We start from the raw sequence: 27,401 nt of genomic DNA, 5'->3' as shown, positions 1-27,401 counted from the left end.
TTGGGTGTGGGTGGGGAGGCGAAGCGGAGCAGCCCAGCACCAGCGTTCGGGACCACCCCGGCAGCGATGGCAGCGGAGGGCCAGGAGATCAGGTGAGGGCTTTTAACTTCGCCTTCGCTTTGAGACCGGTCCGGAGACTCTTTGGGCAGAGCGCAGCCTTCCTGCCTTTCACTTTCGTTTCTGTTCGCTGCGGCCCTGCCTGCTCCGGCGTGGCACCGCGGCCCTGGAAACGCACCGATCCGAGACAACAGCGACGGGGGGCCCCAAGGGACCCAGAGATCTGGAGCGCCCAGCGGTCCCCTCCATGTGATGTTCTCATCATCACCCCTCTGCTCCTCCGATCAATACACACATCCCCTGGGCTGGGGCCGTAACAACGAACCGGGCAATCGCTTCCCCCAGGGCGCGCCCAGGGAAGCAGCGGACGCGCACCACAATCAGTTGCGCACAGAGCCCCCCAAAGTTTTCCCCCGGGGAAGCGTCTCAGCCTCGTGTAGCCGGGCTTTGGTGTTAGCTTGACTAGGAAGTGGGAGCGATGAGTGGGCCACAGGGTTTTAGCTACGGAGTGGGTGATCTAGCCAGTCCCCCCCCTTTCCTCCCCAAGTGATGTGTGCCCAAAAGATATGGGGCCAGATCCATTGCTGATGTAAAGCAGTGTAACTCCATTGAAATACACGACTTACACCAGCAAAGGTTCTGGGATTTTTCTCTTTCCCTCCAGCCATTCAGCTACTCTTCATCCAGGTGCTGATCTTCGCCCTTGGATGGCAAAGAACTAGCTGGTTCTGTGAAGGTGATGCAGTGCTATCAGCAGTATTCAATAGGTTTCAGATTAGCAGCCATGTTAGTCTGTATCTGCAAAAAGAACAGCAGTACTTGTGGCACCTTAGAGACTAACAAATTTATTTGAGCATAAGTTTTCATGGGCTACAGCCCACTTCATCAGATGCATAGAATGTATATATCTCCTCACTATATGTTCCATTCTATGCATCCGATGAAGTGGACTGTAGCCCACGAAAGCTTATGCTCAAATAAATTTGTTAGTCCCTAAGGTGCCACAAGTACTCTTGTTCTTTTTGAGTATTCAGTAGATACACTGAGCTGAGACTTGTTGCTTTTCAAATGTTGACCATGAAACTATAGAATTACTTTACCTCCATTAATGTATTACAGGGGTAGGCAACCTATGGCACGCATGCCGAAGGCAGCACGCGAGCTGATTTTCAGTGGCACTCACAATGTCTCTGTCCTGGCCACCGGTCTAGGGGGCTCTGCATTTTAATTTAATTTTAAATGAAGTTTCTTAAACATTTTAAAAACCTTATTTACTTTACTTACAACAATAGTTTAGTTATATATTATAGACTTACAGAAAGAGATCTTCTAAAAACGTTAAAATGTATTACCGGCACTCGAAACCTCAAATTAGAGTGAATAAATGAAGACTCGGCACACCACTTCTGAAAAGTTGCCGACCCCTGATGTATTATTTGGCTCCTAATTTTGCTTACATAAAGGTGGTTTTGCTTGTGTGTTAAGTTTCTAATATAATAATTTTTAAATGCATCCTTCAAACAGTGAGAAACTTTCTCACTTTGTGGACAAGCATAGTGATTCTATAACACAAGTTATTAAGACATGCAAAATGTCAGTGTTATTGCACAGGCTAATAAGACACTGATTTGGTACAACTTTCCAGTGCAGATCAATTTTTTCAGACAGATTTTACACCCCCAAAACCAGGTGTCAGCAGGGAAATGCAAATGAAGGCTTTTGGTGGAGCATCTTGAGTGGTATGTCTATAATTTGAGGTCATTTGTGATCTCGAAAATATTTCCCAATAAAGAATGGATATTAAGTTGCATCATAACGGCCTTTTGGAATTTACGTAGGAGTATCCATCAAGCTGAGTGTGTCATATTGTTTTGCAACCTAGGTTCAGTAGTCTGCCAAATAAAATAATATCTTGGCATATGAAATGCAAAGCTACAGCAGTTCATGCCTTCTCAGTTATAAAGCATACTCTGGACTGGTACGGCCAGGGTGCTTTAAAGGGGAAAAAAATGTCTCCGTCCAAATTAGGCACAGTGGCTGAGATTTACAAAAGTCAATGCATAAATTAGTTACTGAAATCCTGATTTAGCTACCTAAATAAGTGGCCTGATTTTCAAAAGTGCTGAGCACAAAGCACATCAGTGTTTCCATAAATTCCAAAGAATCCATAAAATGTCTCTAGAGCAAAGAGATTCTTCTTGCGATCTCTTTACATTTGCCCTTCACCATTGCTCCAGGTCTCTCATTTCTCCATGTCCAGTCCCCTATTGCCGTCTTTCTACCTGTTTATTCCTTAACACTCAGATTGCCTGTTTTCTTTTACTTTTTTTGATCAGAGTTTCCAGCCAGAGTTATGGAGCTGTTGATCAGATGTCTCATGCCTCTGCTGAAGGATATTTTGGTATGAAAACCCTCGCAATCAATGACTCTCATGACACTGATGTTTGCGTTGCTGGCTGAGTCAGTTCTTGTATGTCAATCTTTGCCAAGGAGATCAGAATGGACCCAATCTAGGGTTGCCAACTTTCTAATTGCATAAAACTGAACACCCTTGCCCCACCCCTTACCCCGCCCATTCCCTAGATGCCCCGCCCCTTCCCCATGGTTCTATCTCCCACTCACTCCATCCCCCTCCCTCTGTTGCTTGTTCTCTCCCACCCTCAGTCACTTTTACTGGGCTGGGACAGGGGGTTGAGGTGCGGGAGTGGGTGAGGGCCCTGGCTTGGGTTGTGACTCTGGGGTGGGGCTGTGGATGAAGGGTTTGGGGTGTAGGGGGGGTTGTGGGCTGAGGCTGAGGGGTTTGGAGTGTGGGAGGAGGTTCTGAGCTGGGGCAAGGAGTTTGGGCATGGGAGAGGATTCGGGGTGTGGGCTCTGGGAGGGGATTTGGATGGGGGGTGCTCAGGGCTGAGGCAGGGAGTTTGCATGTGGGGTGCGGGCTCCACCCAGGTGGTGCTTACCTCAGGCAGCTCCAGGTCGGTGGCACAGCAGATCTAAGGCAGGCTCTGTACCTGGCTCTGCGCAGCTTCCAGAAATGGCCAGCATGTCCTGTGGCCCCTAAGTGCAAGAGTGATCAGGAAAGCTCTGTGCGCTGCCCCCACCCCAAACAGTGGCTCAGCAGCTCCCATTGGCCGGGAACCACAGCCAATGGGAGCTGCAGGGGTGGCACCCATGGGCGTGGAGCCACCTGGCTGCCCCTGCGCGCAGAATTAGGGTTGGACATGCCAGCTGCTTCTGGGAGCCGTGTGGAGCCAAGTAGGGAGTCTGCCAACCCTGTAGTGCCGCCAACCAGACTCTTAATAGCCCGGTCAGCGGTGCTGACTGGAGCTGACTGGAGCTGCCAGGGTCCCTTTTCAACAGAGCGTTCCCAATCCTGCACTCCTTACTTGAAGTCAGTGGGAATTTTGACTCCGCAGAAGGAATGCGGAGTCATGAAGAGATTAATGCACAAATTGCATAATGCATTGTCCTCTTAAATGCAAATTTCTTCTCATTTTTGTGAATAAACGCCAACATCTAGTTAGTTAATGGGAAGCAGCATAAAGTAATGTACATTCCTTCCTGCTGAGTGAGTTGTGTTTGTGGTTCAGCAATTAAAATGCTTGCAATTAAACAATTGCAATTGAACCACTATGCCGAAATTCAGAATGAGAATGTGCAAGAGACTTTCATTTCTTCAGAAGAGCTCAGTTCTCTGGTCATAAGAATCTATTTATTTTCTTTCTCTCCATCTTCAGTTCCTGCTTGTGGTAGATAACAAGGGTAGGCATGGGTCCCTCTAGAGTTCCTCAGTGTCATTCCTGAAACAGTCTTGCTGCTACTGAGTAACATGAGTCATAGGCCTGGTCCACACTACAGTGTTAAATCGATTTAAACAGCATTAAATCGATTTAACTCTGTAGCCGTCCACACTACAAGGCACTTTAAAGTGCTTAAGGGCTCTTAAAATCGATTTCTGTACTCCTCCCCAACAAGAGGAGTAACCCTAAAATCGATATTACTATATCGATTTAGGGTTAGTGTGGACAGAAATCGAAGTTATTGGTCTCATTCCTTTAATGTAGCTACCCAGAGTGCACCGCTCCGGAAATCGATGGTAGCCTGGGACCATGGACGCACACCACCGAAGTAATGTGCCCTAGTGTGGACGCATAAAATCGATTTTATAAAACCTGTTTTATAAAACTGGTTTTAATAATTTCGATTTTATTCTGTAGTATAGACGTGGCCATAGTTTGCTACAGCTGGATTCAAACAGGCTCTGAGTCCTCCTTAAATGTCCGTTTCAGCTACTGACATTCAGATTTCATCAGCCTGCACTGGTAAGCATTGATTCAAATCTCTGTCCAAAACTTTACTGAAATTTTGGTTGGATTAAAAAGAAAAAGTGCTCAGATAATATTTTCCCCTGAGTTTACGTAATCTCTATGCGTTCTCATTCTGTCTTAAGCCACAAGCAGAAGTAGTGAAATACCACAGAAAAGGCTTTTGTGCTACTTCTGTTGCAGTGAGAATCAAACAGAATCACAGGAACACAGATTTTCTTATAAGATTTTCAGGCCTATTTTGCAGACTCTTATTTCAAAGAGAGTCACGCAGACATCTCGATTCATAGGTGTTTATCCTGGGCACACCTCAAACCTTATGGAAGTTTATTCATCAGTAGTTTCCATGTGTGTGACAGAGGTCACCCATTGCTACCATTTTTACGGCAAAACTTCCTGGCATATCTCAAACACTTATTTGATTAAAGACCAGCAGTCTGAGTCTCCTTTCACACCAGTTTTATGCTAGTGTAGCTCTGATGTGACTGGGAGGAGAACTGGGCCCAATATAAAGCATTCTGTATATCCAGGACCCTAGTTGTTTCATTGCATGTTTGAGTGAGGTCATTATGACAACTTTCTATTGCTAAACTCTTTATGCTGTAGGTGCCATCGTTCCTGATGACATTACTAGTGGAGAAGAACCATCTGCTCCCCCTGCTTATCCCATGGATGATGTCTCTGGCTATGAAGGCACAGCTCTGGGTGATGGTGGTTAGTATATAAACTCACAGACTATTCTTTTTCCTGAGACTGTCTGTCTCTTTAAAAGGAAGTCAGTGTAGAGCATTTTGTACCAGCTGACTGACACTGTATTTTCTATATTCCTGAATGTAATCTTATTATCTGAGGCATTTTCCCAAGTGATAGGGTGGGAGAGAGATTCCACTGGGATCAAGCAGCTGCCAAGAGTTGCGAGTTACCCCCACCTATGCCACAACCCTCTACCCCTGCTGTGCCAAACAATTGCCTCTCTATCCCTGCTGAACCATCCAATGAATGTACCCCTGATTTCTCTCTTTCTCTAAAATATCAGTTTTCCTCTGATATTTTGTGTGTGCGTGTCCTGTGCTGGTCAGAGGCTGTTCATTAGAACAAGACAGAAACCAGTGATTTTGGCCTTATTTCAAAAGCAGACAGGAACTGAAGGACAAGTAGCAAATTAGTGTGTCTCTCTAAACCTGTATAATACCAACTTCTGCCTTTTCTTTTCTCGCAGGAGGAATAGATTTACCGCCTCCATCAGATCTGGTGACTGATCGTGGAGGTGGGCCCCCTCTAGCTCAAACAGACTGGAGGTAAGATGTGCTTTCAAATGTAATGATGATGATTAAGAGTTACCTTGCATCCTTTGCAAACACCGCTGATCAGGACCGGCTCCAGGGGTTTTGCTTCCCCGAGCAGACAAAAAAAAAAAAGAAAAGCTGAGATTGCGATCTGCGGCAATTCAGCGGGAGGTCCTTAGCTCCGAGCGGGAATGAGGGACCCTGTGCCAAATTGCCGCTGAATACCTGGACCAGCCGCCCCTCTCCGGAGTGGCCGCCCCAAGCACCTGCTTGCTAAGCTGGTGCCTGGAGCTGGCCCTGCCGCTGATGAGAGGGTGGCAGCCAACTGGCACACTGCACACAAGAGAGCAGAGGGAATTTTTTGGCCAATGACATGGGGTCAGACACTGCTCTTATCAATGGTGCTATGGGAGCGTTAGGCCTTCCCCATTTTCAGCTCTCCCAGCCAGCATGTGAGTGCCTGCCTTACACATCAAGATATGTGTGCACAAAGCCATGATCAGCATATGCTGCTGAGTAGATAAGCATGCACTTAGCCACGGGTGAGCGAATTCAGGGATTTTACATGCACACCTCTGAGGTGCACAATAGGCATAAGTGTTCACATTCTCAAATACATGCTGACCTGACAGTTGAAAATCAGTTGCCAGTGTCCATGACATTCTGACAGGACCTCACTTGTTAATGTTGCATCCTAAACACCTCTCATCCTAAACTGCCTCTCTACTTGGGAGAGATGAAGGCTTAAGTTACCCTGGCTAGGATTTGAATCTCTAAGAGAATCTAAGTTTTTCCAAACCTGTCATCTTATCCAGCATTTTTCTGTCAGTGCAGTGGAGTGCTATGTAAATTAGGGAGAGGCCTTTTATGGGAGAATGTGTGATGCTGGGATGTCAAAATCACTCTGAAAATTGAAAGCCAATTACAAACCGGTCCACGCTTTCTTATCTTTCTGGTAGCATTCCTGCTGTTTCAGAAGATGCAGCCAAAGAAGCTCTTATACAGTACGCAGCCAGTAAGTGCTGCTACAGCTCAGCCCCTGCCAAGGAAATGGTGTTTCGGACTCTGCAGCCATTCAACACCTACAGAGTATGTTCATCTTTTGCAGCTCAATGAGTTTGTCCACTAACTTCAGCAGGAGCTGGGCATTTCACTGGGATCAAACAGCTGCCAAGTGTTGCAAATTACCCTTACCCACCCAATAGCCCCTTACTGAGAAACTCCCATTGGGATGGTGGGGCTAACGTCAGTTTGGAATTGTGTTTGCACGCTCTGAACATCTGGGGAATCATAAAGGAACGTAATCTTTAGAATGACAGAAAGAGCTACTTCCGCTTCATAGCTTTTCAATGATGGCTTGGTTTAGAATCTGGAAAATGTAGGTTCATAATTTGATTCCATTGCTATGGACCTTTTTGCCAGTGTCAAGTCTTTTAAAAGTATACATTCCATTTTGATCCCTGATTCAAATAGGGTAAGGACTGGGGGTGAAAAGGTCAGCAGCCAGTCTACATAGGTAGCCACCACTACTAGAACCATTGCAGTTGAACCACTGGCAGTGAACAGTGGGTGATATCCAGAAAACCTGACAGCATAGACAATGTCAAAGAGAGAAGCAACTTTTGGATATAGCCATTGTTAATTACTAGGACCAATAACCGAATTCCAGACAACAGCAAATATTCCATGGCGACTTGTCCTCTAGAAACCCATAGATAGATCGCATTAGGTGAAACTAAAGTGAAGAGGAGAAGTATGTGGGAATAGAAGAGAGGGAGGGGATATGAGGAAAATAACCAAATGAGAAGGTAAATAAAGAAGAAGCGAATGACTAAAACAAAAAGAAATAGGGAAATTAAGTAGAGCAAGTGCAATGGTCTCATTGGCATTTTTGCTTTTTAGAGCATAGAGCAGTGGTTCTCAACCTGTTTCTCATTGTGGGCTGCATATGCAGCCCACATAGTGTTACCTGGGCTGCAGGTTGAGAACTACAGTGTCCCCCGCCTAATCCCACCCCCTCAAGCCCCTATGCTCAGCAGCCTCTGCCCAGAGACCCCACCACAGAGTGGGGCCAGGAGCAGAGAGCTGAGTATAGGGCAGGGGGCAGGGACCCTGACCCCAGACTACGCTGTGCAGGGACTCCTGACCCAGCTGTGTGGGACCAAGGGGCAACCAGGACCCTGACCCCAGACCCTGCCATGCGGGGCCGGGCAGTAGCCAGCAGCCCGGACCCCAGAGCAGACCATGCGGCAGGGTAGCTGGATGCCCAGACCCCACTGCAAGGGGTCAGGGTGCAGCCAGAACCCCGACCCCGGAGCCCGCCATGCAGCAAGGCAGCCAGGAGCCCGTAGCCCATGGCCTTTAGCACATAGCTGTGCTGGGCCGCAGCTATGTGCTAACAGGGCCACATGCAGCCCGCAGGCTGTGAGTGGAGATCCGCTGGTATAGAGCAAATATGGAGCCTGATCAAAAGACCATTGATAACAGTGGAAAGTCTCCTGTTGAATTTGATAGACTTCAGCTCAGGCCCATAATACAGCATTCTGTGAAGATACCACCTCACCCTGTCAACAGTGAGACTGGTCATTATTTTGGCTAATGTAAATCTACTTTCTTAAACTCCAGATTGCAGTCTCAATTGGGTTTTTGTATACACTGCATTGAATGCCCAATCACTCCCACTTTGGGTTTGTTAGAAGTTTTTGTTGTATGTTAATTAATTAATTTTTTAGTATCGGCTAGAGACCTTCACTGAATCCAGATCATCTGAGTGGAAGATAACACCTTACAAGGGTAAGTAGGATTCTGACATCAAGTAAGAATCTTGTGAGAGCGGCCTCTTCTATGGTACAGATCTAACTGTTGTGATGTGCATTTCTGCCAAAAACTAATGAAAAATGTGCACAAGAAAAGTTACCTTCCTACTCAGCTGCCGAACTGCAGTTATTGAAAATAAAATAAAACACATGCCTGGATAAAAATACTATGACAATTCACACCTTAAGCACAATAAGCCAGTTAATTTATGAGTAGAGTACGTGATTTATCTAGTTTGGAAGCTGAAATAAACTAGATCCCTGAAGGAAGTGTTCTAACTCCATAGGAATGTGAACGTTCTGGTGTGTACTGGAGCTTACTGATGACTTTGTGCCTAATTCATAGTTATAGTGTAAATGGGGGGAACATTGCAGTCCATCGTAAGGCAAATGTTATAGAAACTAGGTGACAGCCAACATTTCAGAGTTATCAGGAGTTGGCAAACCAGAAGAGGTTTGGGTTCTGGTAGCCTTCAAGCAACACGTCATATAGAGTTGGTTGAAATTTTTCAAAGCAAACATTTTTCTTGAAAAATGGCCTTTTTTTTCAAAAATGGAAAATTTTGCCCCCCCACAAATCTTTAATAAAATTTCTGATTTATTCATTTAACTGGGAATGAATCATTTTCAGTTTTCATTTTTTCCCCAGTTTTTGTTTTTTCCTTTTCCTCCTCTTTTTGACAGGCAAAAGAAAAATAAGAAAGGAATGGAGGGAGAAAAAAAAGAAAGGGGAAAAAGAGGGGTGGGGGCTGATGGAGGGGAAAAAAAAAGGCCAGGGAAGGGAGATCAAAGACCCTAGCCCTGAAAATTCTTGATTTTATGAAAAATTTCAAACAAACAGTAATCATTCCTTTTTGCAACTTGCAAAATGGGTCTAATGGGTGACTGAAAATTTCAAGATATTTTGCAACCTGTTTTTGAGTGGCTCTAGTAATCATGGAGGATTTTGATTTGGGGGTTTGTCAAACTGGTGTGGAGTGATTCTATTCCTCCTGAGGGAAGCAGAGCACAAAAAAAAAAAAAAAGAAAGAAAAGGATTTTATTTGACTGTCTCTCAATTTAGGGATTTGTTTTTCTTTATCATAACCACTGCCCATTCCATTCATTGGGGACATGAAGCCAAGATTTATTGAACACAATTGCTTGTAACTAATAAGTTCCTGATCCTGCAAACACTTAGGCATTTGCTTAACTTTGCTAACCTTGATTTCAGTTGGGACTACTCATAGTAGTAAAGATAAGAATGCAGAAAAGTGTTTGCAGGATTAGAGCTCACAAGACGTATTTTTCACTGAATTTTGGAAACAACGATTTTTGTAATCTTAATTTCTCAGAGGAAGTTTGACTATGCTGCATTAACACTATTTTGGTTGAATATTTTAGCTGGATTTGTTTGTGTTTGCAAAATACTCTATAAAATTTTCCTTTTTGGAAAGAAATTATGGTTGGTAAACAATGGAACTCTTTGACATAAAAGTGGTATTTATTTTAGTTAATCACATTAACTGGGATCAACAAACAGATACAGGTGTGACATGATTTAATTGCAGGTGTCAGGAAATACTTGGTGTTGGTACTCAATACAGTTTTGTCTCTGCTTCAGGTGAATTTGTTGACTCTTTTTTGCTTGGGCCAGCTCCTTTGCCATGGACTGTACAAGTGGAAGTTCCTACCATGTTCACAGACAACATAACCAAAGTCAAAGTGCCTCATACATCTTCATTAAAGGTATTATAATCATAGAATCATAGAATTGTAGGACTGGAAGGGACCTTGATAGGTCATCTAGTCCAGTCCCTGTACTCAAGGCAGGATTAAGTATTATCTAGACTATCCCTGACAGGTGTTTGTCTAACTTGCTCTTAAAAATCTCCGATGATGGAGATTCCGCGGCCTCCCTAGGCAATTTATTCCAGTGCTTAACTAACAATAAACCACCTCATCATGTGCTTTGGTGAGTTTACATATATATAAATACATATATTTAAAAGTGAATGAGTCCGTGTAACAGGGTGCTCCACTCACTGTTAAGATGGCGCCTTCTCCTGGTCACTCTGGGAATAGCTTGCGAGGCCCTTCCTGCAGTTGCATGCCATCTTCTGCCTCCCTCTTGGGGCCTGTGGCCCTTCTCTTGCTCCACGAGCTGCTGCTGCCTCTTCACAAGTTGGCCGTTTGGCCAGGTCACAAAATGCTTTCCCTTCCAGAGTTGGAAAATCTTTCCTTGCCAGCAGTCCTAGGCAGTCTTCCTGTTCACTGCCTCGTAGTGCCACTCCCTCAGTGGCTGGCAGGGGAACCACTACTCTTAAATTTTGCCTCAGGGATCCTCTAGCCACCAGTCAGGTTTTGTTCTGTCTTAGACCTTACTGCCTTTTCCTGAGCCCGGTCCTGCCTTCCTGTCTTCTCCCATCACTGGTTTGCCAGCCCAAACACACCTCCCTTCTCCTGGGGAGTGACTGCAGACTTTCCCAGCAGTCCCTTTCTGCTGTCAATTTCCTGCCTTTATAGCCCCAACCCAGCTTGTTCCTCCCACGTTGGACTCCCTCACTCAATCCAGGAATTACTTAGCCACCTGATTCTCTCAGCTGTGGCCGTTGAGTTAATTAGCCCTCTTCTTAGTCTTCATTAACCCTTTCATGGCAAGTGTGGGGTGAACACCCCATCGCCGTCCGGTATTTTTCTATGGCATCTCAGTCACATTCTGCCATTGTTTCTATCGATAGAAATTTACCACAGAAACAAGCATCTAGCCAACAGGTATTTTCTGATCTTTGGATGAGAGGTTAGGGGAGAGTCTTCTCAGGTCATGGCTGCTGATTTTACAAGTGGAAGCTAAATTGTCAATATTCTCACAAGAAAATGGTGGGATTTACAAAAGCACTGTGATGGCCTAGCTGTATTCTCAGTTAAGTCAATGGGGTTTTTAAGAGAGAGTTCAATGGGAGCAGAGTGAGGCCAGTGCTAAGTGATTCTGAAAACTCCATCCTCCAAGAGAGAGAAGTGAAGGCAGCTGTCCCAAGCTATGTGCTGTTGCTTAACAAAATGGGTTCTAGGCTCTGATCCTGCAACTCTTACTCACGTGATTAATCTCCACTTGCCCATTGACCTCAGTGGGAATACTAGCATGGGTAAGAATTATTCACACGAGTAAAGCTTAGTAAGAGTTGCAAGACCAAGCTTTTATCAACCAAGAAGGCGTGACAGCTGTTTCTGAGTGCACAGCCATTGTGCCAGCATTTAGTCCCATTTAGGGGACTATGAGTGTGATAGACTAGCTGCTCTATAGCTAGTCTGCTTTATTAGCAAGAGGCATTTTAAACTGTTAGGCAATACTCTGAATGTCAAAACAATGAATATCTTTTTCCCAGCTTTAAATAGCTGTGGGCCAAATCCTGGGGGGTGCTGCTATCCTGTCTCCACCAACGTTGCAGGCACACAGCCCCGCTCAGGATTTGGCCCTGTAGTGGGAAACATATGGACACTTATTCATATTTTATGATGGATGTAATTTCTGTGATTTGATACTGGGCCATTTGTATTTTTATGACGCTGGCTCTTGGTGGGTATCTATCTTCAGCAGATACAACAGCAAAACAAAGCGAGTTAATATGCAGTTTGTTTTCCTAGTGAGCTGGTGTAAAATTTGAAAGGTGCTCACAAAGTGCTGTATGCTCGCTAAAGCTGCAGTGTGCTAGGTGCTGAGATTCAGTTTGCAAAACTTTCTACTCTGAGCACGCATTTAAATACTATCTAGAAAGACAGATCTTATTTGGAGAGACATGGAGCATCCACTCCTTACGTTGACTCTGATTTGAATAGAAGATTAGACCTAATATGTTTCATTTCCCCCTGCAATCTACACACATATGTACTTGGGTCCCTATCTTGCACCACTCAAGTCAGTGGGAGTATTTTGCCATTGACTTCAGTGGTGCACGAGCAAACTTATAATGCAATGGTACCCAAATTTTTCACCATGTGCCCTTCCTAACCCTGCTGTGCCCCAACCCCCAAGCCATGGTTAGGAGCAGAGTCGGGAGCGTGGCCACAGTTGGGGCGGGGGTCGATGCTGTGGCCAGAGTTGTGGCTGGGTCGAAAGCCAGGAGACAAGGCTGGGGCTGCAGCTGGGGGACAGAAACCAGTGGCTGAGGCCAGGAGTTGGGGCCGGAGCAGAGCTGGGGGCCCTGCTGCACCTCCCCAAATGTTCCTCTGTGTCCCCCTAAGGAGGGGCCCCACATTATGGAGATCACTGTTATAATGGGGCCACATTTCATTCACAGTTACTGAAGTGATGCCTAAGGCAGCTTTAAGTTACTTTTGCACCTAATAAGAACATAATAACAGCCATATTGGGTCAGACCAAGTATCGTGTCCAGTATCCTGTCTTCCAACAGTAGCCAATGCCAGGTGCCCCAGAGGGAATGAACAGAACAGGTAATCATCAAGTGATCCATCCTCTGTTGCCCATTCCCAGCTTCTGGTAGACAGAGGCTAGGGACATCATCCCTGCCCATCCTGGCTAATAGCCATTGATGGACCTATGCTCCATGAATGTATCTAATTCTTTTTTGAACCCTGTTATAGTCTTGGCCTTCACAACATCCTCTGGCAAGAAGTTCAGTAGGTTAACTGTGCATTGTGTGAAAAAATACTTCCTTTTGTTTGTTTTAAACCTGCTGCCTATTAATTTCATTTGGTGACCCCTAGTTCTTCTGTTATGAGAAGGAGTAAATAACACTTCCTTATTTACTTTCTCCACACCACTCATGCTGAAAAATCCCAGTTTCATTAATCTCTTGTCACATGGCAACCGTTCCATACCCCTAATCATTTTTGTTTCCCTTTTCTGAATCTTTTTCAATTCTAATATATCTTTTATGAGATAGGGCGACCACAGCTGCACACAGTATTGAAAATGTGGCCATACCATGGATTTATATAGAGGCAATATGATATTTTCTGCCTTATTATCTATCCCTTTCTTAATGATTCCCAATGTTCTGTTCACCTTTTTGACTGCCACTGCACAGTTAGTGGATGTTTTCAGAGAACTATTCATAGTGACTCCAAGATCTCTTTCTTGACTGGTAACAGCCAATTTAGACCCCATCATTTTATATGTATAGCTGGGATTATGTTTTTCAATGTGCATTTATCAACACTGAATTTCATCTGCCATTTTGTTGCCCAGTCACCCAGTTTTGAGAGATCCTTTTGTAGCTCTTTGCAGTCTGCCTGGGACTTAACTATCTTGAGTAGTTTTGTATCATCTCCAAATTTTGCCACTTCACTGTTTACCCCTTTTTCCAGATCATTTATGAATATTTGAATAGGACTGGGCCAGTACAGACCCCTGGGGGACGCCAGTATTTACCTCTCTCCATTCTGAAACCTGACCATTTATTCTTACCCGTTGTTTCCTGTCTTTTAACCAGTTACCAATCCATGAGAGGACCTTCCCTCTTACTCCATGATTGCTTACTTTGCTTAAGAGACGTTGGAGAGGGACTTTGTCAAAGTCTTTATGAAAATCTAAATACACTATATCCACTGGGTCCCCCTTGTCCATATGCCTGTCGACCCACTCAAAGAATTCATGTAGATTGGTGAGGCATGATTTCCCTTTACAAAAATCATGTTGACTCTTCCCGAACAAATTATGTTCGTCTATGTATCTGACAATTTTATTCTTTACTATAGCTTCAACCAGTTTGTCCAGTACTGAAGTCAGGCTTACTGGCCTGTATTTGCCTCGGTCACCTCTGGAGCCTTTTTCAATAATTGGCGTCACATTAGCTATCCTTCAGTCATTTGGTACAGATGCTGATTTAAATGATAGGTTACAGACTACAGTTATTAATCCTGAAATTTCACATTTGAGTTCCTTCAGAACTCTTTGGGGGGAATACCATCTGGTCCTGGTGACTTATTACTGCTTAGTTTATCAATTTGTTCCAAAACCTCCTCTAATGACACCTTAGTCTGGGACAGTTTCTCAGATTTGTCACCTAAAAAGAATGGCTCAGGTTTGGGAATCTCCCTCACATCTTCAGCTGTGAAGACCAATGCAAATAATTCATTTCATTTCTCCGCAATGGCCTTATCATACATGAGTGCTCCTTTAGCATCTTGATTGTCCAGTGGCCCTACTGGTTGTTTAGCAGGCTTCCTGCTTCTGATGTATTTAAAAATTTTTTTGCTAATACATTTTTTGCTAATACTCTGTCTAGCTGTTCTTCAGGTTCTTTTTTGGCCTTCTGACTTATATTTTTATACTTCATTTACCAGAGTTTATGCTCCCCTGTCTTTGACCAGCTGGGGACATCCTCAGCCTCAGGGCTGCTCTAATTTGAACTGAGCTGTGTAAACCTGCTTCCCTAATGGGCTTTTATGATAGCTGGGGCAGAGGAACACGGTAGCCACTTTCACTTCTCAAAGAATCCCTCTGATTCACATTCTGCTGTGAGGGCTTCAGTGCGGAGTGGAGGGGAAGACGCATAGAGCCAATTATGCCAGTATTGCACCATCTGCAGGTTACTCCTACACCAGGAGATACCCCATTCCCATTTAGGATTCTTAGGACAATCATGAATCAAGGCCAATGTGCGTATATATGGAGTGTAAAAGCTAATATAACCATAGCTGATACTTACCTCCTTTGTAAAGTGTTCTTAGATCTATGAGGGAAAAGTGCTATATAGGAGTGAGGTATTATTTCAGAGAGAGAGAGGGATTGAACGTACAGGACTGGATAAGTTTGTTAAAAGTATGTGGCAGGTTTAGGAGCTTTTTTATATCAAGATGAATTAGTGCTATCAGAATCCCAAATAATTTAATTATAAGCAAGAGAGTTATTTGTTTTTGAACGTTTTTATTTCTATTTAAAATTGTTATCCAAATATGGAAGCATCACTTTCTGCTTCCCTTGAGCCGTTTTTTTGTGTTTTGTAAAATTATGCCCAAGAGGGACTGGTATTTGGTGAGAAAAAGCCCTGTCTTTTGGGAAAGCAGTGCTATAGTCCAGGAAAAGAGATGCTTTGGGACATTTTAATGGGATGTGATTTAATAGATATTTTTCTTTCCCTTGCTTCTGTAATAAGAAAGGAATTTTGAGAGAGTTATCTCACTTTAAATATCTGACCTCTTCCATCATTTAAACCTTACTTCTTAAAGGTGGGGAGGAGTGAGGGGGGTAAAATGGGCAATACACAGCCATGAAGAAAGACGAAGAGCAAACTGAACAGGAGTCTAATATATGAAAGGTATTATTGTCTAATGGGTAAAGCAAGTGAACTGGGGATCATTACTCCTGAGTGCTAGTCCCAGCTCTGACACAGTCTCACTTTGGGCAAGTTCTGCTCTGTGCCTCAGTTTACCTGTCTGTTACAATAATCAGTAAGTGCTTCATTGTAGTCAGGAATGTTTGAATTCCAGTTATCCCCTTATAGGGAAAGAAATGAACTGACAGAGTCACAGGACATGATATCCTAGTTTAATTTATTTCTGTGGAGATTTTCTTTGGGAGGGAAATTAGAATCCGTAAGCGAAGAGCAGCTGTAACTCACAGATGTAGCCCTGCCCGATGAGAGCTCCAGCATACAGACCGAGCATTCATGCTGTCACATAGACTGTTCCCTTCTTGCTTCTCTACCACCTGTGCTAATACTGGTTTATCATGATTTTTTGTCTACACCGAGGCTCTCACTAGTGCTACCACAGGGTCTAGTTGAACCAGTGTTATCACTGGTGACAGCTTCCCCGCCTAAAATTCCATAGTGTAAACATGGGCTGAATGTTTTAGCCTTACTTCAAACAAATTATAGAAGTGCTTACATGGGCTGTCATTCAACATCACTCTCCCACGTGATTGGATGGACTTTGGGGTGTTGGCACCAATGAGCTTACAGCTACTTTGCAAAACAGAAGACATACTTAATAACTTCTCTCCCAATTCCACCTGTAGAAGGGTGGTTGTAATTTGGCTGTAGGTAGCTTTAAGAACCTTGAATGAAAGACCTTATAAAAATGTAAAGAATGAGGTTTATCTAGAATGTTTCCACAAAAGAAGAAAAAAAAAATCTCATTGTCTTTTTTTTGGGAGGAGGGGGGGCATACCAAGAGGTGTCCAGGTAGTAACATAAACAGCTACATTAAAGAAATGTCAATCCACTGGCTGCCTTTAAAATTTCTCCTTTAATTTAAGGGCTGCCATAATTGTCGATGTTCAGGTACAATTCGCTGCACAAAGTGTCATGGAAGAGGAAAGGTGAGTAGCCACATCCAAGGGGATCCTTTGGTTAGGACTGAATTCATTCTGGGGAAAGGTGTCAAAATAAGAACCAGGCAAAGATGCTGAAATCAAATAGCTTTGGGAGGTTAGAAGGCGAGTGAGGTTCGCTGTGAAGAGTTCACAACTGGATTGTGCTCTGTTTTACAGCATTTATTGTTATTTATTATTTGTATGATTGTAGTGCCTCAGAGTCTCTGTCATGGACCAGGACCCTATGGCGCTAGGCACTGTACAAACACAGAACAAAAAGACAGTTTCTTTCACAAAGAGCTCACAGATCTAAGCATCTCTCAAGCAGTTCATGGGACTAACTTGTGTAGTAAGGTGCTGAGTGCAATGGACGTTTGTGGAGTAGGGCCCTTAAAGATTAATTTATGCTTATTAGGAATACTTTGGTCAAACACATTACAGGACTCAATACAGGGGTAACTCTGTGAAATTCTATGGCCTGTGTTGTACAGATTAGAAGATCTAATGACCCCTTCTGGACTTAAAGATCTATGAGTCTATTAAAGTTACAATCTGTTTTCCACGTGAGAAAATGAAGGTTGCAACAGCAGCAAACTGCTCTGGCAAAGTATATATGGCTCTGAGTTTTCCATCTAATTAATGCAGGAACAGTGCTGGATTTGTCATGGCTCTGGGAAACAACTGAGTAATGACAGGTGCACACACTGCAGTGGTTCTGGAAGGAGCAGGTGAGTCAATACTCAAGGAGAAGCCAACTTGACAAGTCCATATTTTAATTAGCATCAGCCTCAAAACTATGGCTCGTTGGCAGCAGGGGTGGAATAATGCTACATTCAGGAACAGTTCACGGTCAGATTCTTAGGTGGGCTCAGCTAGCCAATATAGCTGTACAAGTATTGTTTGGTTTGTGAAAATGCCCCTCAGTACTGGGCTGTGGCTGCCCAGGATAATCAATGAAATCCAGCTGTTGCTGTTGAAACTCCTGCTGGAATGAGCAAAATGTATTATTCATTCTGGGGCCGGAGCTGGCCCGGAGTTTTTTAGTGCGCTCTTCAAAACTAGACCTGTAGATCCCATCCAGCTTCCTTCCCACCTAGGAGTAAGCTCCTCTCCATTTCTTTGCATAGCATGGAGTTTCCCTCCACTGGTTACTTCCTGCCTGCAAGCCTCGTGTTGACACCCCTTGTCTGTTTGTGAAGATTTACTGCCTTCAGAGGCTTCCCTAGGAAGCCATGAGTTACAGAGGAAGCAATTTATCCAAGGCAGGAGGGTAGTGGGAGAGTTCAACCCAGCTGCAGCCTAGCTCTGGAAGAGCTATTCTTTGAAATTCACAGCTGCGAATAGTGTCAGTCTGTTTTACTGTGATTATACCATCTCATTTTTCTGAGCGGGTGGCAGTGCTTCAGTGGCAGAACCACTCTGTACATGAAACTGAACCTTGTGCTTGGAGAACAATGTTTCCCCAGTGCTTTGGTGGCATCAGCTACCTAAGACATTGCAGTGAAGCTGTCTAGTTGCTGCTGGAAACACTCATAGAATCATGCTAATTGTGAATAAACTTGTGACTGGAAACAGAGAGTAGACTCCATGGCTTACCCATACATATAAAATACCGGATTAGGACTCAATACTATAAATACTTACTAACGGATAAAGTACTTACTACCATGAGTCAATGGATCGGTGACTTTACTGAAGTCATGTTCTTCAGTGAGACAACTCCTGGTAGTAGACACGATGGCAAATAGTAAGCCTCGGCTGGACTGGATCTCTAATGTGATGCTAAATGAAGTGTGATGTGTATGTGTGCATGCACACACACAGTGTATGTATCCAAAATCACTGTGGTAATAGTTTCTCACCATCCACTGTAATTATCATTTTTTTGTTTACAGATGCAACAGTTGTTCTGGTTCAGGCCACAAAACCTGCAAAACGTGTGCAGGAAAAGGACAGTTGCTGTACTACATTGAGCTTCAAGTCAAATGGCAAGTCTAATAAAACTTTAAATAATTACAGAGAAGCTCCTTCGTCCTTACCGTGGTGCATACAGGGTTAAATCGGCAATGTTCTGACATGCCGGATTGTGATGTATTGCTTTCCCTCGGGAAGAGGGCTGTTAGGATTTCAAGAACATTACCAGCTTCACAAAGTTGGGCTGTACACAAATCCATACCAGCTAATTATCATTTCAAAAAGTCTGTTGAAATTTACCAGAAAGCTCCAGAAGAGAGCAGCATCTTAAGAAGGATGTTGGAGGAGATAAGCTTCGTGAAAATGTACAATAATCATAGAGAAGTTGAAAGCTTAGTTGTGGCCCTGTACTAAGATAGGATCAAAGCTATGGGCTATGTCAGCAGCTCATCTCTCTGATGTTGTGCCAGCAACAAAGAAACATAGATTAGGACTGAACTCAGTATCACATCACTGGCTGTTTAATCATTGATGACTAAGGAAGAGCCACAGTAGAGAATAGGAGAGTTATTCTCTGTTTATTTAATTAATGAGATCCTTGTTGTTCTACACTGTGTTTCATATGAAGGAGAAGAAATGTCCTTCCCTGATTCAATGACCAGGGTAGTACATGGAGTACCAGACAGGGTGATCTAACAAGTGCCTTGCAGAACAGCAGTTTTACCTCTTGTTTTGTATCCTGTCCCTTTGCTAATCTTCTGTAGTGCACTATCTTCTTCAACTTTTCAGGCCCCAGATTGGGTTAGAGTTCCCAGATTGTTTTACATTGGTCTGAATTAAACCCCTGTTGTCCTCTGTTGGCCCAGTCACTGACTTAAAAATGTTCAGCCATTGTTATTTTAATATTTGTAATTTTTAAAGGCATTTTATTTTAATATCACTTGGTGGGTTTTGTAAGAGGATTGTTCCAAAGAACAAATATAAATAAACCACCTTAGCATTTCAGTTGGATCCACTACAACTGGAATTTGAATGCCAAAGTCTCAAAGTTTGCATTTTAGCATAGCATGCCTCCATATTATCATTAGAAAAGTGCAAATAATACCATGTGTTATGTTTAAAGCTCTACCACTAGGAACCTCAGTACAGATCAGAGAACTTATTTAACAACTCTGCCTTGTGGAGTTTGATGTTTTTGTAGCACAAGAAACACATAAAGAAGGGCCATCTAAAATCCATTTGAGTAAGGGGAGGTAGAATAGGTGGCAATATTTTTGTCCTTGTTCCTATAGGAAGAATAACGTTTTTGAATACGTGGCGGACCAAAGATCTGGGTTTCCTGCTGATCTCTTCAAGGAAGTCACTGGGCAGAAGATGTTTGTTGATGAACAGTCCATGGTAATGAAACTCTAGACTCTATCACCTCTTGAAGTAGCAAAATGACAGGTCTGGAAACAGAACCACTTGCATAGCCTGAGGTGGAGTTTACAAAGAATTTAAAGTATCAAAAGAGGAAAAAGACGTTTGAGAACACAGCGCTCTGTTTTTCTGGTTACTAATGTAACTAAATTAGTTAATTCTCAAATGTCATCTACAGTAGGATTTTCCTTTTATGAAAGGACTCAGGGCCAATTGCTGGTTTGGGATATTTTGTATGTGTATCAATTCACCTCTTTGGCTTGATGACCAGAGGTGCTGCTCACCCGCAAATCCCAAATGAAGTCAATGAGAATGAGAGATGTTCAACACCTTTTACTATTCAGACCAGGGGAAAGTCCTGTAAATCCCTGCAACATGGATCTCATTATATTTCCCACAAAAATGGGCCAAATCCTCTGTTGGCATAAACTGGTGCAGTTCCATTTAAGCTGTGCTAATTAACACTAGCAGATAATGTCGTCCCATTTCTACACCTGTAGATTGAAAACCGCACTTTCCCTGCATTTGGCCTGTCGGTCATATATCTATTGGGCTAGCAGTGTTTGGGTTTATGGTCACTGGGCTCATATAAATTCCCAGTGCTCACACGCAAAAAAATAAATTTCAAATATATTTAGTTACATGCAGTTTACATTAGAGATGGTCCCAAAGAAAAAACCCAGACCTAAACAGCATCCGGCTTTGTGATGTTGGAAATCCAGATCTAAATTTTGCAGCTTTGTTCCTCTCACGGTTACATATTTGCAGGAGCTTTTAAATAGCAAATATAAACGCGACGTCTTCTGATCCTCCTGGTGGCTAACCCTGTAGAGGTTCTCTAGGGACCAGGCACCCCTGCATAGCACCTATCATAGTTTGTTAATCTCAGACTGGTTCTGTGTTTGAACCCGTGTCTGGGGCTTCTGGGTGCGGCCATAATACAAATAATAATAATAGCAGCACTCGTGTTTGAGGTGGCTTGGTATTTCATAACACACTCCAAGTCCTTCTTAACCACCCACTTTTGGAGGAGCTACAAAATGTATGATACATATTGATTTCCTGCAGGGTATATCTGGAGTTGATAGCAGTGATTCTTGTAGATCCTGCCAAGGAATCCACAATCAAGTGCAATTAGGTGACTACCCTGGAAATCCAGAGCATATTGCTTTTCAAGATTTAGCATATAGGGTTTGTGTATACTTTCTGCCCCAGTGTAGATGGTGTAAGACATGGCTTGCACTAGTGTGACTAACCCCCTTTTGAAACCTAGCACAGACGAGCCTTTAGTTTTTAGCAACTGCAACACCTAGCAGCAGTGAAGACTGCTGAAAAAGATACTAAGGAAGAATGCTTTTGTTTTCGTTACAGCTGGTACAAAATGTCCTATAAAACCATACTCACATGAGTCGCTTTTCTTTATGCAAGCAATTCCATTGACCTCACTGGCCAGATCCTTATTGATGTAAACTGGCATAGCTCCATTGATCTGTTCCACTGCTGTGAATAAAGATTACTCATATGAGTGAGGGTTTGTCTCCACTGTGACACTCAGGAAAATTAATCTGAATTGACTATGGGTTAAATTTTAAATGGATTAGTTAAATGGCATTAAAGCCCTGTCTGAATGCACTGTAATTGAGAACTGAAGTGGCCTTAATTCACTCTGGAAGTGAATTGAACTAAACCGAATTACAGCCACTTTAATTCTGAATTACAGTGTCCACACACAGGTTTAATGAAGTTTAACATTATCCACTTAAAATTCCCACCTGTAGTTAATTCAGATTAATTTTCCTGAGTGTTCTTGTGGAGACAGGTCCTGAGAGACCTCAGGACTGAGATGGGCCTGATATTTGGAAGTAATTGTGATCTCCGTCCTATTTGTGTGTCTTAGATGTTCTCCCTTTCTCCAGGTTTACCCTGTTGTGAATTTTCCTGATCCTTCCATAAGTCAGGCTTCCCAAAATGCTCTTGTGCAACATCACACTCAGTTTGCATCCACATCTCGTGTACTGAGACAGGTGAGTGCACTTCAGGCCACGTCTAACAAGAGGAGGCAAAGCAACTAGTTTGTGGATGTCAGACTGTAGCAGCTTAGCATTTATGCAAGTCTCACTGTGCCCTTTTTTATTGGACCATTTGAAACCATTCTTCAAGCACCAGTGCAAAAGACTTTCCATTAGGTGGGTAATGACTATTAACTTTAAAGGGACTGGATTTTCTTAAGTGTCTGCATACCAAGACCTTTAAAACATCTTTAATTTGATTTAGAATGGGGGTGAGGATGGGGGGGCGAGTGTAATAATAAAGAAAAATGCAATATTATTAGAAGTGAGCATAAGAGAACTGCCAGCGAGATAGAACATGGTACTGGGAGACAGGAACTCCTTGGGTTAGAATCTCAACTCTGCCATTGATTGCCTGTGGGTAGGTCACCTCATGTCTCTATGTGCCTCAGTTTCCACACCTTCAAAATGGGACTTGTCGTGCTTTCTTACCCAGGGGTGTGGTGCAGATTAATTATTTAATGTTTACACTGGTCTTCAAACATGCATAGCGCTACATAAAGTGCTTTTGAAAACGCCACCAAGAGAGCTTACAAGTACTCCTGTATTGTATAGATTTAGCTTCATTATCCTTGTATTTTCTGTCTCTCTCTTTATTCCAGAGGCAAACTATTGAGCTGATTCCTCTTACTAAAGTGGAATACGAGTGGCAAGGGAAACGGTATTCCTATTATGTGTATGGAGATGAAAATAGGGTGTATGCAGAGAACTACCCCAAAAAGTGCTGCTGCTCCATTATGTGACTGACTGATCTCTTCTCAGAATGCCAAGGCCAATGGCTGTTGTCCAGAAACATACAAGGAAAGGATTAATCTAGTACTATTTTGGTTTTGTTTTGGTCAATAGAAGTTCATTGATTTGCATGTATGGGGCAGGCTGCAGCAGGAAGAAAACAGGGGAGCAAAAAGTTTGTCAAGTTGATTATTCAGTTTCAGGACTGTATCCTGTATGTATGTCACTGTCTCTGTGGGCCACTGGGGGTTTGCTGTGGATCTCCCCGTCCCACCCTTGCCACTGGTAAATGCAAACTCAATTTTGGGTTACAATACCATTTAGTTTCTACAATTTGTGTGGGCCTAGCCTAATCTACTTTTATTCGGGCTTCACTGGGTCTCCTGGTGTTAATAAGGTCTAAATTTTTATGAGTAAGGAAATACAAGGAAAACAGGTCCTAGATCTTTTTTTTCCATTATCAGTAGTAGTAAAAACGATGTGACCCAACAGTCTGCTCTGTGTTACATTACGGAAACCCACTGACTTCAGCGAAGTTGGACCAGTGTAAATCAAACCAAATTTTGGACTGAAGGTAATAACATTGGTGTGGATCAAGTAGTGGTGGTTAGTATGTGGCTGCACTCCAGTAATGCTGTCTACACATTTCTCTTTGTTGTTTGTGGATTCTTTTATTCTTACCACAACTGAGAGTTCAGTGATAATATGGTACCAGGCACAAGTTGAAAAGGTTTTGCTGTGAACCTTCAGAGTTTGCGACTAGCTCAGCAAAGAGCATGTGGATGGTAGTGACGCATCTTACACTTTTAAAATGTCTGTCTCCACTGCAGTGCTTGGCTTGCTGGTTCAGCCATCAATAATCTTGTCTGTGGGAAACACAGAGGCAGCATTTTTATTCTTCTAATAGAATCTCCAAATGAAGCTAAACAGAGAAGGAAATAGGACAAATTGTGGATTTTTTTTAAATTAAGTATATAGGACATGACCAAAAGCCTTTTGAAGTCAATATGAATCTTTCCATGACTTCAGTGGATCAGGTCTCTAATGCATATTGTTAATCACCCACTATCAAATTCTAATCTTTCTTGCTGCTGAGTTTTCAGCATGTTTGGATCATACCTCATTTGCCATGTGACTGTGATACACACACACACACATCTATAAGTTTCTCTTTCTGTACAAATGTCATAGTAATAAAAGATGACTAGGTAGTATTTCTGTAAAGAATAAATTTATCTGGGCAGTTGTGCCAACAACACTATAGTACTAATGCCCAAGTGTTTACTTGCACGTGCTTGTCAAATCCGGTTTTTGTAGGTGGGATATAACCAGGGTGGACTGCATTGTTCTTTTAAATAGTCAAGTGGGATTTAGTGATTGTGATAAGAGCTCCGGAGAAGCTATTTGTTCACATATCGAGTATAAGCCATGGGAGTTTAAACATCCTCCTGTTCTGCTAACACACTGTCAGTGTGCCCTAACCCTGACCTGGAGGGATCAACTCTGGGGCTAAGATGGTAGCTCAGTTGCCTTACCACTCAGTCTTTGTCCTCTGCTAAGACTGTCAATAGTTCTAACTGGTGTCAGTTGATTGTTATTACTATTAGTTGTGTTGCACGGGAGCCCCACTCATGAACCAGGACCCCACTGTGCTAGGCACTGTACAAACCCAGAACAAAAAGTAAGCCCCTGCCCCAAAGAACTTACAATCTAAGTAAGAGTTTACAATCCAATTTTGTTGGTTTTGTCCTCTAGGAAAAGGACTGAAATCACTAACCAATTTTGCATAGGACAGGGAAAGGCCATCAGCTTTGGTGACTCACTTGGAAGTGACCTAGATGAACCGGTGCTAATGACTGCATGGGTAAAATTTTCAAAAGCACCTTCGTCTCATTAAACATGGACTCCTAAGTCACTTAGGTGCTTTTGAAAATGTTACCCAACGTTTAATATTTACTTGGATAACAGTGTCTCTTACCTAATATTTTCTAAGCGAAAACCACTTTCAGACTGATTTATTGCTGCAAATGACTTCTGCAATGAAAACCCAAAGTATTAGTCACCATAAACAGAATAATTGAGCTCCTGATACCAGGAGTCAGGATCGGGTTATTTTTGATGCCACAGCACTAACCTTATTACCTAGTATGATTGTAACACTTCACCAATTATAAACAGTCAGCTTTAAATTCAGGGATGTTTAGAAAGCATCTCTTTTCTGATAGTGAATGTGAGTTTGGATGGGAAATGGATCAGAATTTAACAAGACTCTGGTACCCTTTGCTTATACATCTAAGGTAAAAGAGGGTTTGTTGTGTAGTAGAATTGATACAAGTGTCTGGGGTGAACATTCTGATTATAAATCTCAATGAGCTCCATTGACTTCAGAAAAATTATTCTGTATTTACATCAATGAAACTAAGATCAGATTCTGAAATTAATGTAATTTGTCTGATTTTTCAACAGCAGAATTATGTGGCTAAACTAGCTACTCCTTTGCCCCAGTCCCATCTTTCCCAGGTAAATGTGTATGTGTGCTGGAAAAATTTGAACAGGCTGAATAATTTAAAAAATATGGCTCTAAATGGTTCTCCTTGTGGTATTTTTGGATAGTCTTTGTTTTTAAAATCTTTAACCAGGATCTTTTCAGCCAATCAAATGTTATTTTTTCAAAAGTGCCTCAGTGATTTAGAAGTAGAGCTGTCTGGTGAAACTTCAAGAAAACCATAGTCCATCACAATATATAGTGCTGTCAAAATAAAAATGCTCTGCTAAATCAGGTCAATTTTGCTGGAATTTAATTGTGGAAAAAACCTGAGAAAAAGTTTTGATATTTTTTGTTTTACTTTGAAACCACATTTTGTTTTGAATTGTTTTTATTTTGCATTATAAAGTATTTTTTTAATGTCAAAACTAAAACATTTTGACTCACCTGACAGGGAAATTCTTCAAAATCTTCCTTTGCAGAGAATTTAAAAATATTTGGTTTGCATTCCAATTTGAAATGAAGCCAAATTTGAGATCTTGAAATCCTCTATGAAATGGAGCATCCATCCCTTTCATAGCTTTACTTAACCTAAATCCCCAAAACAGCCTTAAGCAATTAAAGAACCTAAGTCCCACTGAAAGTCAGTGAGTCTTGGGGTCCTAAGTCTGTTTTGAAAATGGGCTTTAGGAGCTTTTGAAAATTTTACCCCACATCTTTTCAGGGAAGAGCATAGGAGGAATATTGTTTAGGTGCATATACAGATAAGCAATACAACATTTAAAACAAGAGACACAGAATGAGATTTTACTACATTATGTTCCTAGCTATATATCCTGTCTTTTTAAAACTGGAAAGATATTTCATCAAATCAGATTTACTTTTCCATAAATGTTGCATGGCACAGCAATATGTGGAAAGAACAACACCAGTTGCCAGTTTTCAAGATATGTCTGCAAGGGAGGAAAATGTGTTTAGTTTATTGTAATAACACATTTATAAATAAATAATAGTATAAGGCTCGCTTCCAATAGTAATTTCTTATTTGCTAGTTTCAATGTTGTACCATTTATTAGTTCTATAGTGCCATCTAGTGTGTGATTTTATCACTGCAAACACTAAAATGGTTCCCTTTTTTCTGACAACAAGCCGATTGGGCTTTTTTCTGTTCTCATTCACACCCATTTTAAACAAGTGTAACACGATGTACATTGACTTTAATAAAATATTTTGTGTCTTCAGTGTGTGACTTCAATGGAATTGCTCTGAATGTGCATGAGAGTGAGAGACTGTCACCATGGTCTGTGCTGCTCAGATGACAAATCTTCACCTTATCTGACTTAGCTATTCATAAATCTTTGTTCTCCCTATTTGGGCTGGACTTCCCAAGACAAAATTTTGCTACCAGAACTTGTTGTTTCTGATGGAGGTGGATGTAAAGTAGAAATAGCAGCCATATTGCCATTTTGCCACTTGAGAACCATAATGTACAGAGGCCTAAGAAAATGAAAAACAAAAGTTAGCCAAACTTTCTCAAGCCTGGAGAGTTGCAGTTTGAGTTTTTGGTGGAGGTTCCCATGGGCTGGCCGTGCATAGCCAGATTCTGGTCTAACTCCACTGGAATTGCACTTGTATACCAGTTATAGTGAGAGAAGAATCAGGCCTAAGAGACTTATCCTGGAATTTGCCTGTATCAATGAGATCAGAATCTGGGACTCAATCTTGAAATCTTTCCATCAGTTGGTATATGCAATATGCTGCTTACTAACAATTTTGCCAAGCAAATAATCCCACTCCAGGGAGTTTACCATTTTAGAGTCTGAACTGTTATACCAAAAGTGTTAATAAAATGCATGTAATGACTCAAATATATGTGTGACCCAAGGATGCCAACTAGCAGATGGCTTAGGGTACATATGGGTACAGGGATAGATAAAGATAAAGTCCCTGCGGAAAGCCTCATAGTTATTATAAAATGTATGTATGGAAAACATGAGGAGTTGTGTGTATATGCTGAAAATTATGTGTTCTAGGCCTTGCAGTT

The 27,401-nt window shown here is 42.4% G+C and overlaps 1 protein-coding gene across 1 annotated transcript; it reads left to right on the top strand.

Annotated features, from left to right (window-relative positions):
- Positions 1–26,598, top strand: LOC127053195 (protein SSUH2 homolog). The gene is made up of 13 exons (XM_050957511.1): positions 1–92; positions 2,394–2,458; positions 4,986–5,093; positions 5,599–5,677; positions 6,625–6,754; positions 8,398–8,458; positions 10,085–10,209; positions 16,682–16,744; positions 17,384–17,466; positions 18,634–18,730; positions 19,949–20,050; positions 21,988–22,095; positions 22,743–26,598. Exons 1-13 carry the CDS (start codon positions 67–69, stop codon positions 22,881–22,883), a joined length of 1,188 nt encoding a protein of 395 aa, XP_050813468.1. The 5' UTR covers positions 1–66; the 3' UTR covers positions 22,884–26,598.
- The last annotated feature ends 803 nt before the right edge of the window (positions 26,599–27,401 follow it).

Source organism: Gopherus flavomarginatus, chromosome 6, assembly GCF_025201925.1.
Source record: "Gopherus flavomarginatus isolate rGopFla2 chromosome 6, rGopFla2.mat.asm, whole genome shotgun sequence".
NCBI lineage: Eukaryota > Metazoa > Chordata > Testudines > Testudinidae > Gopherus > Gopherus flavomarginatus.
Note: the sequence above shows the minus strand (reverse complement) of the source record. Positions and strands in the feature narration are given on the sequence as shown.